The sequence below is a fragment of the Polyodon spathula genome, chromosome 39 (genome assembly GCF_017654505.1).
Source record: "Polyodon spathula isolate WHYD16114869_AA chromosome 39, ASM1765450v1, whole genome shotgun sequence".
Taxonomy (NCBI): Eukaryota; Metazoa; Chordata; class Actinopteri; order Acipenseriformes; family Polyodontidae; genus Polyodon; species Polyodon spathula.
Window position 1 is genome coordinate 1534160 of NC_054572.1, and position 14425 is coordinate 1548584.

At 41.0% G+C, this 14425-nt stretch overlaps 1 protein-coding gene across 1 annotated transcript in view; it reads left to right on the forward strand.

Annotated features, from left to right (window-relative positions):
- The window catches only part of LOC121304669 (MAP kinase-activated protein kinase 2), a 41599-nt gene that overhangs the window by 15143 nt on the left and 12031 nt on the right, over positions 1–14425 (forward strand). Inside the window, exon 2 of the mRNA XM_041235935.1 lies at positions 11182–11321. Coding sequence (XP_041091869.1) covers positions 11182–11321 — 140 coding nt within the window. The remainder of the gene's footprint in view (positions 1–11181; positions 11322–14425) is intronic.

The following is a 14425-nucleotide window of genomic DNA, read 5'->3' on the forward strand; positions in this document are numbered from 1 at the left end:
ACGCACTGCCTGTGAACTCTGTGTCTCCTCTGCCTGTAACTTGTTTTATTTGGCAACACATGACACTGGGTTAGCCATGGTTAGTCCCCTGAAAACTCATCTATCAAACTAGTCTCAAGCTGTCGATTTCCAGTGTTCGTACGCAGAGCTCAGCAGCTGGCATCAAAGTAGAAAAGGGAGGAGTCAAAACAAAGTTATGTGTCGAACACCTGCAAAATAAAAACATTTTAGTTTAAGAAGCAGGTATGTTAATAATAATAATAATTATTATTATTATTATTATTATTATTATTGACAGTTTACTCATTTGTACTCCCAATGAGTCCCTCGCCCTACCTGCCATAAGTTCTGAACTGGTTACCTAGTAACCAACGTGCCATGTCAGCGGGATGCACATCTGTAGTCTCTGATTTTGTTTTTTGTGAAGGGAGTTCAAAAAGTTGCTTTTATAAATATCAAACCATGGACAGTTTTTTTTCTGAAGGAAAGTGTTGGAAACAGGAGTAGTGCAGGGGAATCGAGGGGCACTGCAGCAAAAGAAGTGCCGACAGCAACGAACCGATCAGCAGTAAAAAGAAAAACAAAACCGAAGAGCTTGTGCTAAACGGCTGTTGGCTGTAAAATATTGCGTAGTCATTTGTATTGGTAGAACTAGGGGGTCACAGTGCAGCGAAGATTGAGAATCGCTGCTCTATGGTAATAGATGACATTTTCATTCATCTTTTGTGTGGTATATATATATATATATATATATATATATATATATATATATATATATATATATATATATATATATTATATATATATATATATTTAGTTCAGTAGTTGTGGGCACGGTTTGTTAAAGTTGCAGTTTCTGTGGTCATTTCAAGCAACGAAAAAAAATCTTGTCTTTCACGTACTTGCTTTTAAAATGGATTCATAGCATTAATTCATAATCTTGGGAAAAATAAATTGTTGATTGCTATGCTGAGTTTGTGGGATGGCAACATGCATTTTTTTAATGGTCTTTTAATTTATGTGAAACCAGTGTCCTGTAGAGGATTGAGATGGAGATGGTAGAAACTTAGAAAGGTGTACCGGCACACACATCATCAATGTGACTCTATCTTGATGCTTTTAGAGAGGACATCTTTTTATGTTTGGTAAACAGATGCCTTCGCGTGAGAGTAAATATATGTGGAAAGTGCATTTCTTTAAAGGGTATTTAGTGTGATGGTGTAACTGGTTAACCAGTAGAAAAAAGTTAACTGTTGTCATAGTTTAAACAGATTTTTATTCAACAATATTTACATCCCTTCTACAAACACAGATTTGAGTAGATTGTAACAGCTTTAGATCTCCAAACAGTACTTCATTATTGCAGCATTCCATTATTGCAACATTGGGCACAGATTTGAGGGAATACCCGTGTCCAGTGTTCTGGAATCCAGACATCAATGCATGGTCTAAATACAAACTGTACTTGGAAATGGACTGTCCAGCAGTAAAAAAAAAAAAAAAAACTCTTCAAACTCTTTTTTTAATTTGGAAACTGTGTCTCATTAACATTACCGAGCCATGATCAGAGCTCCTGAGAGTCCTTCTAGGAGCTCCTTTCCCAGCCTGCATCCCTGCCCCATTTCCCACGCTGCATTGTTGGCTATTCACTCTGCTGTACACTGGCTGAGTGAAAAGGTCACTGCCTTAAGGTTTCGGTGGGTGGACAAGCTGTTCCTGTAGATTTTAAGCAGGAAACATTTATCTTGGGGTTTTCTGACATGTTTACACAGCAGTAATAAATCTGCAGAGTGTAGCCTCCCCACCTCCCTTTATTTGTGTTTTTAGAAACGAGAATGATTGCACAGTCCTGTGATGTGCTTCAGGGGGGAAATAACCAATGCATTTCTGAAATGACTCCCACTGCAAAGTAGAATGCTTGCATTTGATTGTAATGTGATTTTTATCTGGGTTTTTTTTAAATGGTGGTTGGTGACACCTGGTGGCAAAATATTGTAACTTGGGAATTTCACAATATTTTTGTGTTACTTTTACATGACTTATGGTAGACTGATTTTTTTTTAAAAAAAAAATTCATAATCTTATTGCATGTTTCTCTTTCTGTATATTAATACCTAGTATTTGCCATGCACAGCTGGATGTGATTATACAGTCACCTCTGGACTGCTCTTTTGACCAGAGATCAGAATGTGGACTCAGTTAAATTGCAAGACAAACCCCAGGTGACCTGGATCTCTCCCAAAGTGTACCGCTCCACATAAAAAAAGGCTTACAAAACTGAACCATCCCTCTGTCTCCACTGCCTCTTGTAGCTGGCTAAAGGCAGGTGGACCCCCTTGTTCTTGCCCTCCACCCTCTTTGTGTCGGTGGCGAGTGCCTCTCTTGTGCGTGTGATTGTTGGAAGGTGAATGGCCCACACATCTGCCATGATCCCGCAGAGCAGCAGCAGTTGGAAGGCTGAATGGATTGCTGGCAGATGGGCTGCCAGTGAAGGACAGCTCAGTTGGTATTCAGGGGTTTTGCGGCGGCGGCCGCTGCTTTGTCACGGAGCGTTTGGTGTGTTTATGATTTAATACTGGGGCTGTCTTTTATTTAATTCAATGTTATTTGTTTAAAATGCATTTTCACTGCCTTCCTTTGCCTGTAGTCTGTATGGCACAGGTTGGGAAGTGAAGGGGGTTTTCATATGAGGGTTTGCTGTTGTCTTCTAAATGATATTTCTAGTAAAGGGGCACTGACCTAATTTAGACAAGCCTATGACCAAACTGAATGGACCTGTTCTGTGTGGGATGTCACTAGTGCATCACCACACACTTGTCAGACAACCAGAATAAATTCAACTGTTTATACTCATTGCTGTACTCCACTATTGAGTGCAATGGTTTCAAACCAAGGAAAGTGACCTTAAGCAAACTCCTGTTCAGTATGCTGCTGATATTGAGTCAGTGCCTGGCTCCACGGCTCTGGCTTGGCACAGATACAGTGCGGCCTTGGATTCTCTCAATGCCCACAGGAAGCCGATACCCAGGTCAAGTCTTGTAACAGTGAAACTGTATTTCATAGCTGCTGAAACTTACTTTGTTGGAAGTCTTTGAAGAATGACTGGCAGTTGTGAGGAATATGGAATATTCATGGCTGCTACAGAAGCATGGCATGATTGACCTTCTGTGTGAATGACAGGACAGGGTGACTGCATTGAGGTTGCATAATGAAACGCACCCAGCCTCTGAGCGTACTGCAGAGCCCTTGTCAACAGCCTGACCTTGGGAACCCTAGCCGTGTTATAGTGGGATTCATCGGAGGCTTGCTGTAGGGAGTGTTAATGGGATACTGCGTGGAGTGTGTTACCGGTGCTGTGGTGGGAGGATGATGGTGCCTGAATCAACTCTGAGCCACAGGGATTCTCTTTGGTATTTTCCATCGTTACAATATCTTCATCTGAATTCTAATATGGATGTAAAGAGCACCAGCAAGCACAGGGGAGCGATGCAAAAGCAACACTAATACTAACCAGGGAATTGATCGCAGCCCTGATGTACAGTTTCACCGCGTAAGCTGGAGATAAGTGGGTTATACATCATGCTGTTAAATTCTCAAATGCTCTTCTACTGACAGCTGTCATCACATTAATGCCACCTTTTTTTTATTCATTTTAAGAGTCATAAAGTGCAGGGATGACATTACAAAAGGGAGGTGGGGGTGGGGCTGAAATAACTCTACTGTGGTCTTTGATGCTAGCTGGTAAAGGCATACAGGCACTGCATAGGACTTTGATTACACTGCAGTGTGTGCCATTCCAGGTTTTACTAGGAGTTTAATTGGGCAACTATAGAGTATCAGCTTGGATGGGCTTAATTAAACTCCTAGTAAAATAGCTCAACCTAGTAAGTACCAACAGTGATTGACACAGTAATAGTGCGTGAACATGTATCGTACACCATGTGCCAGTCCTTGGAAGTCAATTGCTTGTTTTTGAATGCAACAACGTGGTCTAATGGACCAGTATTGCCACAGCCATTTCTGTTGCACTGTACCAAAAAAAAAAAAAAACACTTTTATTCTTGGAACTTCCTGGAGCTCCCTTTTTTTTTTTGGTTTTGTTTTCTTACATCCTGCCATGAAGAGGAAGTTTGTGTAACTGCTTTTTTAAAGATGTATTTTTAAATTCTCACTTCCCTAAAATTGTCAACAGTTCACATTCATTTGGGATCCACATGACCAGGCTCTTTTGAAACACCAGTGCTTTTTTACTCCTGTGGGGAAGTGAGTGTATTTTGGAGTTTGAGTTTTTTGCTAATGGGGAGGGATGCATCATCAAGACTTGGCTTTGGCCACATTTCAACCACCCCTTTCATTACCAACCCCCATCACAAGCTTGGCGCAGGATCAATCTTGTCACCCCACCCCCCAAAGCCGTACACAATTGCACAATTCCTGCCTCGAACTCCTCACTCTTGCAGACTGCTTCAGCAGTTCAAGTGAATTAACACACAGGGATCCACTGAGCTGCAGAAACCTAAAAACTTCCGGACTTGTAAAAGAAAACCAAACCCTCTCGAGTGTCAGCAGGCAGGACTTCGTTTGTGTGTGTTGATTGCTGCAGTCTGTACTCTGAGAGCTTTGTTTCGTGTGTGCCAAATGAGAACAGAGAGGTTTGATCCAGCCCAGGGTTTACAAAGACTCTTTCCAGTCTGTGTACAATATTGTAAAGCATTGTTAACAGATACTTTTCTCATATTGAAAACCTTGACTAATATATGCTTTTGGATGGAATAACAACCTTTAGAAAAATAAAAACCTGCATTGACGTTTACAACTTATTGTTATGGTTTCTTATAAAGCAGATGTACCTCAATTCAGTGTGTGTTTCACTGCATGTAATTAGTTTTAACTTGGTTAAGAAAGTGAGTTTAATGTACAGTATATGCACAGTATAGAGTTCAGCATTTAACCATTAATGCACTGTTTCATGGGTATCCTGCACTGTCACTTGGATATTTTTTTTTTTCAAAACGTTTCATTTATAGCCTCTTCATGCATTGTAAACCATTTGCATACTGTAGACAAAAACTAATGTAAAAAATGAAACAAATACAAAAGTAAAACGTAGCTACTAAATTGAAATGTTTAGTCCTTGTATACAGCTTCCCCTACGGCAGCCTGCTCCTAATCAGGGTCTGGGGAGTAATGGGTAAGGGTTATCTAAGCCAGCGATGACCTGGAGGGCTATATTAATGAGATAATGAACTGCTTCAGGGTCTCCACCTGAAGTTGGTTTTAATTAAACAATTAAGAACAGGGTTGGGAAAGAGCAGGATTAGAAGGGCCCACTGGCACAGCTGTAAGCCCCCCCCCCCCCCTTTCTGGGTCATGGCAGAGGGGGGTGCTTCTTGGCAGCCGAACCGAGCAGTAGAAACTATTTTTGGAACCTGGTGTAGGGAAATCTGCAATTGTTTTAGAAATACTAGATTTTCTTAACTACTTAGATGCTATTTAAGATGATGGTGGTGATGATGATGATGAAGAACCAGGGAAGGTGAAGGTGATATCCAGGAACTGTATTTCAATTCCGTTTTAAAACCGGTTCCCAATTCCCGTTCCCTGTTTTAATCATTACAATTCCCATTCCTATCATTTTAACAATGAGTCGGAGTTGACCCCATCCCTGGTAGAGTTAAGTTCCTGGTTTGCTGTATGAGCCTGGCCACCTTTTCCAACCTGCATCTGACTGGAACACAAAGCTGAACTGAAAACCGTATCGCATGATCTCTGAAGAACCTTGAAGCAAACAGACAAACCTGGCAAAACACAGACAGCAAGCAAGCCAGTTAGACTGAGCTAATGAAATATTATCTCTGTCCTGGCCGGTCTTCCTGTGTGCATGTTTGGGCTAGGCCTGGGTAATGGATCATGCTGTTTTCTATGTACTGCATGCACTGCCTTTGCTAAAGGGTCAGAACAGTGGCAGTCTTTATGCTGTCATGTGACTGAAGGCAGTTTATTGACTGTTGTGCAGGATTGGCAGTTGATAAATCAAAGCCTTCAGATTACCTCCAGACCTAATTAAAGGGATGTTATCTGAACTTTTCCAAATGTTTATTTGCTTACTACTTTTTAATATAGTTACGTGTGTCCTATAGGATTGTTTCAGCTAAGATCATCATTATTAGTTATTCTTACTTTAAATGGCTTCTGAAAAGACTCCAAGAATAGTTATTATCCAATGCGTGTTGCACAAGTGTCTGTGCACAAAGCTCTATCTATTCTGGCAACAAAAAAAACAATCCAGAATAGTATGATATTCTATCATGCAGAAAAGCATGATAAATAAAGCAGAAACGACAGAGAATCGTACTGAGCAGACAGGATAGTAAACAGGCAAAATCACGCTAAATGTTGCAAAACTATGGGAGTTGTCTTTGTCTCGGAATCAAATCAAAATGCTCAGCTGCTAAGAGGAAACCATACAGAGCTAATCATTAGGGGTCTATTTAAATCGCGGTAAATGCACGTGTTTTTCGCAGGTAGGTTATGGAATAAAGTTAGAATTTGGTGGACCTATTTTTAAACATTAAATAAACCTAAGAAGATACTATTTCAGAGCACTATAAAATAGTGCTACTTGCTTCCTTAAAACAGAGTGCTGTCATTTGTTAAAGGCAAGCCTGCAGCATCCCCCCAGCAACTGCAGCAGACATTCTCTGTCTGGTGTGGACTTGCCCATACATTGAGACTGCATGTCTGAATCCACTGAATTGGTAGGAAGAACAGTCCCAGCACTCTGTACCCAAGGGTATCTGGCATTCTTTAATAAAGGCAGTATATGCAGGACGTTCGTGGTCATGTTATTTGTCCCATCCAGGAATTTATTTTATCAGTACCGAGTCAAAACAAAGAAAACGTGCCTATTCGAGTGTAAATTTCCAACTGCGAAAAAGTAAACAGCAGGTTGTTTGAAGTGAGGCAGCTGTGCTTGATTGTACCTGCAGTGCTGATTTAACTTGGCTACAACCGACAGGAATACTTTGCCTGCGCTGACTTTCCAGTTTGTTTTCTGAAAGCTGTTTATTTTACGTTCTGTTCAGGTAGTAGCCTTTTGTTTAATGTGTGATTCTGAAGCTAAGTAGTGATTGATTGTATTTTCTCCAAATCACATTACAAGATGTGCAAAACAATGACCTATATCTGTCATGTACAGTAAAATAATATACTTTGCTGGTTTTGCTTTGTCGTCCATTTTTTGTATTTTAACTCCAATGCTGAAAACTAGAATTTTAGCAACCCGACTGCACTGACTTTGTCCCACCCTCTACACTACAGTCTGTACAGCACAGGTCACAGAAAAACTGACACACTGGTAGTCTGATTTAAAACAGTGTTGCCATTTGTACAGTAAACAAAGTTAACAGTTAGGACACAGGACAGCGAATAAATAAAAAAGACTGCAGAAGGAAGATAAGTAGTTTGCGTCGCTTGCATTGTGCAGTAGTTCATTTAAATAAGGCTTTTTTTCTCTCTGTACTTTTTAGGTCGACCCTTACTGATCATCCCACAGTTCCCGCTGGTGCTGTGCCAGGCTTCTATCTGATCCCAAGTTATATTTGTTTTGATTGGTGCGGGCCCAGTCTCTCCTATGGGACTGTCTGGATGGTTGCCTCCATATAAAGCCGCTTGTAAGGCTGCATTCTGAGTAAAGTCCTATCTAAGCTCTAAACAAGCCAAGCAGCCTGAGGCTATCCAAATAAACACTAACAATGGAAATGCAGATAAGACTTCCAGCACATGGCCTTTCAATCCATGCAGTTGTGTTTTTTTTTTTTTTTTTTTTTTTTTTTTTTTTATGATCTCGCTGCACACTGTGGTTTCTGAGATCTGCTTAAATACAGTAGGCTGGGGTGTGACTACTATAGCTTGACATGACCTTACCTGTTCTTATCTGGTAGAAATAATGTGATGTTCCTAACTAAACTACAACCATAAAACAGACTGCAGACTTGCAGCCAGTCAGGTATTTTAATGAATTAGATCTCCAAGTGGCTGCTGAAGTCGTATTAACTGTGGAGTGGAAGATTCTGTTGCCTCAATCATGCCGTCTGCGTTCATGCTGTTCAGATTTCTTTGTGTTCCACTTGATGAATTGGGCGTGCTACGCGTTTGAAAAAAAAAACGAGTGAAGTGACCTAGATTCTTCCTTCCTTTCCGTCTGGCTTGCCGAGACTGGACAGGGTGTCGCATGCTTCCTGCGATCTGGCTTGTGGGTGCCACAGTGCAGTCATTCAGCACAGAAACACCTTACAGAGGGCTCTGCCGGCTGACGCTTTGTAATCCTGATTGTGCTACCAGTCTGCAGCTGTTCATTTATAAAAAAAAACTGAAACTCCTGCCAGTTGGGTGAGCCACTTCACTGATGAGCCTGTGAGGTCTGGAGAGATACTTGACCATTCCTCAATGATTCCCACCTGTAGCTCCTTCGCTGATTCATAGAATAGGCAGCAGTCTGCACTCCAGATTCGTGACACAAGATTGCTCAGTCCTGTAAAGGGAAGCGCCTGCCAACCAAGTTCCTGCTACCAACCATCTGTCGAGGGGGGGGGGGGGGGGGGGGGGGGGGACTACAATAAAATACAGAATTATTTCTGTAAGAAGTGATAGTCTGAATGGGTGATTTAGATTGTGATATGAAGAAGGTTGCTGGGGTTGGATTTTAAAGTGCAGATATCCATCAGGAAAAGATGTGTGTGGATGAGAGGGATGATCAGCGTGGGTAAATGAAAGGAGTGTGGTGGGACCCAACAGTACAATGCTTAGTTGTCACTGCCAGCTGTACAGTTAGTTCAGTGTCACGGGACGTGCCTGCTTCCATTGGTGCCAGCCTCTGATCAGCGTTTAAGCTGAGCAGCTTACTTTGAACAGTGTGTCATTTTGTATGCAAAGTTATGAGTGTGTCTGTTCGGGGACTGGGTCTGTATACATTTATCACACTTCACATGCTGAGGAGAAATGATTTTGCAGTTCTCGCCTGTGCAGCTAACATTTTATAGTCAGGCCGTGACGTTTGTCTGCTGGACTTATAAGTTTTAGTTCATATTTTTTATTTTTTTTTCTTTATGATGAGTGTTCTGAAGTTAAATAGAAACCTCTTGTAGTAAAGTGTCAGGCCACCTTCTGTGAAAGCATTCCTATTAATAGAGCAATGGCTTTCTCCTCCTGCCTTCCTGGAAATTCTTGGGATAGCTGCAGGCTATCTGTGGAATGCTAGTAGCCTGATTTCCCCCCCCCCCCACCCCCGGTAACTGCGCAAGGATTCCGTCACCCACGACCACAGTCTGTATGCCTTACAGGGGCTGGTGGGCGCTACATTCTTTCCAGGTGCTGTCATGCACAGCTCTGTAGCTCGGCGCTGTTTGTCTGTGCAGGTTCCGGAGTGTGTCGCCCCTCTTCCACTCTTAAGGTGCTGTTATTCTGTTACTGTAAATTCAGAGGCAGGCTTAGCTGCTGGGGTCCATATCGGGGAATTTTGCAATATACTGTCAGCCAGGTTCTCAAGGTTGTTTACTCCAAATCCTCATTAGTGTTGTTTTTGTATGAAAGAAGAAGAAAAACATACTTTTGCAGTTCTAAAACAAATGGGATGCAACTTCAGCTTCTTAAGTCTCTGCGTTAAGTGTCAGTTATTTCTGAGTTGGTAACCATTGGGTGTATTTTTTTAATATATATATATATATATATATATATATATATATATAATTTTATAAATGCCTGTGAGAATCTGGCCCATCATGTATAGTGTCGATCTGGTGAATTTCAATTTTATATTGCCTTCCTTGCCCCAGGAGACCCATTAAGTAGACGTTAGAAACCCATTTACTAAAAGTTTTTTTTTATATATATGATTGACTTTTTTTTTTTTTAGCTTGCTATTGATTTGTAATCTGATTGGAATGAATGATTTTGACTAAACTGGTTTGTCAGCTACTCTAGCATTAATTGATTAGTTGGAAAGTGTTTCTTTGACTGGGGGTTAGTGGTTATCTTGAGTGACAGGACAGCAGTGTTCCGGGACACTCCTCCAGAATGCGGCCTGTGTTCTTTAAATAGATTCTCTCTCCCTCTCCCTGGGCAGGGACTGGAAATACAAAGGAGGGATGCTACTGGGCAGCATAAAGGGACAGTGTTCCTTTTCAAGACTAAATGGGGGAGGGAGGTGCTTCAGTCAAAAAAAAATAATACAGGAAGCAAAATAACCGCATTTAAATATCCTAAAAACCTATTCAATTAACAGAACATCCAAGAGAAGAAAGTACTGGCTAATTTTGGGTGTGCCGTACCTAAATATCGCCACAAGGTGTCAGTGCTCCACCAGCAAAGCTATGTGTGAGACTGGCTGTTTGTTTTTAATGGAATTCACAGGGGTATTTTGCATTTATAGCACTGGCCACAAGGGGGTGCGCAATATCCATGTCTAAGTTACAGAATGTTGCAGAAGCATGGCATTTACAGCTTGAAGTATATGTATTTTTTTTTTTGGTATGAGCCATTTTGATTTATTACAGGCCCAGTGCCAAATCAACCACACTAGCCTTCTGCACTGCAGCATAGCTCAAATGAAACAGGCCATTGTACAGAGGTCTGTGCTTCCTGTTACTGAGATACATTACAGTAAGCTGCAGGGCCAGTTCCACAAGGCAAAGCTTTCTTACAAGCAGAGCCCTTTTGTTTTTGCTTTTTTTAAGTCTGTTGTAAATCGCAAGAAATTTCCACTCTGTTCTATGTTTTAAAAGCTTTTTGGAGTTTGCAGCATCACTAGAAATTTATTTATTTTATTCTTCTAAAATACATTTACAAAAATAATATCCAACATCAAAAGGAATTTAATTTCTAAACTCTATTTGGTTTTTAAGCTTTTTGGATTGTTAGCCTAATATTTTTCTTGGACCAGGTTGCAAGAGTTGAAATACTAAAAGTAACTTAGTAAGTAAAGACAGGCATTTTGACTAGATGTCTGTCTCGGCATCTTCTTTGTAGTGTTTGCCATTGAACTACTTGAGTCATCTTGTATTTCTACAGTCGGCGCTATTGAGAGCGTGACGCGTGGATGCTGGAGCTGTCTCCTGTGTTTAAATCTCTCTGGTTGCCTGCCTGCCTGCTGCCTTGACGTTGTCCTCTCCCTCTCTTCCTCAGATGCTGCAGGACTGTGCGAAGGCACGCAGGGAGGTGGAGATGCATGCCCGTGCGTCGCAGTGCACCCACATCGTGCGCATCGTCGAGGTCTACGAGAACCTGTACCAGGGTAGGAAGTGCCTGCTGATCGTCATGGAGTGGTGGGTACATCCCCAGTGGTGGCAACATACATCTTCCTAGTGTTATAACCCCCTTTGCTGCAGGACATACAGCTTTCTAACCCTTTAGTAATGGTTGCAGGGTTGCTAGACACCTGAGCCCTAGCAACTGCCGCATCTGGAGAATCCCATAATCGTGTGTGCTGTTGATTGCACTGGGGTGTTTCATTTAAGGTTTGTTGTGTCTTTTTCTCAAAATAAAGAACTTTTTTTTTTAGGATATTTGCTGTCACTGTAATCTGCTAGGCTCGTGATTTTGGCAAGGCATTTTGGCATCAGTAATGACAAAACTTACTGCGTCATACAAAGCATTGCTCCCCTATTGCAAACATGGGTCACTTCACTAACTAGTAGTAGTAATAATAATGCAAACATGAACAGTAATGACTAGAAGTTCAATCACACCTGGAGCTCCAGACATTACCAGTAAAATTACCAGAAGAAATTGCAGAATAATAGAGATCTGATTTAGTGTACAGATTGTGTGTACCCTGTGACAAATGCAGATAGGAGTACCCGTAAATCCAACCTTGTTTCCCCTTCCGTTACTATGAAAAGTGATTTTGCTACTCTGCAAGGGAAGCGGCTCTCCTTGCAGACAGCAGTCTGGTTTCTAGTTTGTCTTGTAGTAGCCACAGTGCTTCCGAACATCAAGGCTTTTCTTGGTAAAGAGATTTCCTGCAGATATCCTGCAGTCCTTTTCATTGTATGCAAAGTCTAAATTCAGATTTGTATTGAGTACCATTGTAATGCCCAGTTTATTTACTATTCCCTAGACATGTGTTGAACTAAAGAAGCTGTTTGTGGCTCATCTGTAATACAGCAATGCATTCTGCGCAGGCAGGGTCTGGACAGAATTGAACTGGTCCCTCAGGGCTTGAATTTCATTTTTGTGTGCTGGGAGGGGGATGGGGGTGGATTTCCTCCCTATGCTGCAGCAAATGGGGGGGGGGGGCGGCAAAAAAAAGCAATTTTTCATATGAACTATTTTTATTTTACTGCATCATCATTCACACTGGTGGTGCTTTAAAATAAGATGCTTTCAGGAGACCTAACGGCTGCTCATCCCTGTGAGACGGAGCACTCTCCATTGTTTTTGCTGCAGCAGAAGAGAAAGGAGCTTGTCTTTTTAACCAGCTCTCCATTTCCTTTTTTTTTTTTTTTTTTTTTTTTAACTCTTTACGCTCAGCCCTATTTCTGCCTGTTCATGTTTGATCACTGCCGTATATATTTTAATCCTAGAAAAAGAAAACACTGCACCATTGAACCTCAATTTGAAATGAACAGTAATAAGTGCGTAACCTTCGCTGCACTGGCTGGGGGGGGAGGGGGGCACCGCACCCCCAGCACCCCTAGTTCCAGCGCCCTTGAGTTACAGCAAAAGTCACTGCTTGCAAAACAACACCTAGATAGACTTTAATATTGTCTTTTTTTGAATACTGTTTACTGCACTGTACCGAGTTTCTATAACCCTTAAAGACAGTGTACGAGAGAATAAAGTCTCACAGCACTTAAAATGTCCAGCGTTACTTATTTTATTTTAATAAATTTAATTATTTTAACTACTCAGAATGTGGTTCAGTGCTTTCGCCACTGACACCCACTTCCTTATAGATTGTTGTAGTGTTTCAGGCTTTCTAAATTGGGTGGAAAATACAGTAACTTGGTGCCTTCAAATATCTCTGCAGGATTTTCCCGTACTGAAAGTTGCAGATATGCGGGAGCAACTTGGAAAATGCACGATTCCTGCAATCCCACGCTGAAATTCAATGTCTTCCCTTTCAGGTCTGACCCCTTCCTGCTGGGATCGGTTCCAGCCAGCGCAAGCACCCATCCATTTTATTATTGTTATTATCATCTGACGTTATCAACGGACGTTATCAATGAGGTAGAAGTCCTACAGTTTCCAGGAATCCAAAACTGATACAGTGCTTTCCTGCTTGCAGTGAAGTGTGATTGGAGGCCCCTGTTTTGGTTCTCGGCTCTTTCTCTGTCTTCCGAGCTGCAGTATTGCCCCAGCCAGGCGGTCTGCCTGAGCAGATCTGGGCAGCTTTTGCATTTCTTACAAGATGTTACAAGAAATGAAGAAATCGGTCCTTCAGTTTCTATTTTCATTCAAAGGGTTTTTTTTTTTTTTTTAAGCCTGTTTCCTTCCTTTTTGATGTGCTTTTTATCTTTATCAATAGCGTTGAATTAAGAAATACTAAGACATTCATTCATTGATAAATGAGACTAGAAGTCATTTTAACGGTTTTCACTTTTAAAATTTAAATTCCTCTGCGCGTGTTAAAGATACGCGGTTGTCCTTTCTTGACTTTTCCCAAGTACATGTATTAAATACCCTAATGGCGTTTGAAAGGCAGGATTGCAAAAATAAGTTATAATCCCCTCTACCTAGAACCGCCAAAGCCGTTACTTTTACTGCCTTTTACAATTTTATTTAGAATACAATGGTATTCTGTTTTATTTTTATATCTCTGCTGTACCTGGCAGCAATCATTTCTTTTGTTTTGTACAAGGTGTGCACTGAAAGATATCAGTTGGAGAGTTTAATCTTGAAGCTAGCCACAGCGCTTCGGCAGAAACATTTCAATCAGAAAACTGCAAAGCGACAGGCTGCTGCAGCTCAGCCTGGGTACTGTGCTGCGCACACACGCAAGAGAAAACATGTTACTTTCGTTTTAAATTAAAAACGACTTTCATTTTTACAGTTTTTTTTTTTTTTTTGTATGTGTGTATTCCTGTTTACACACTAGTTTCTTTTGAAATTTATTGTATTTTTTTAATTTTTTAAAGTAGTGCTTTATATGTGGCAAGTTTGAAAACAAACCCTTTTATGTTTAATTGTTCTTTTAAACATGGTGTTTTGAGCTGTGCAGATGCTTGAATAAAACTTTTGAGTTGTAGCCGATAGTTTGTCTTTCGTTTTAATGTTGATGTTTAAAACCGTGGCAGTTCTAGTGTTGAACTCAGAGTAAAAACCAGGAATGGATCAAAGTGCTATGCAATTGGAATTTCCATCCCAGAATCCCATACTATACATCGATCAAAGTGTCCCAAAAGCTTGGTCCGTGTTTGAAGCATTG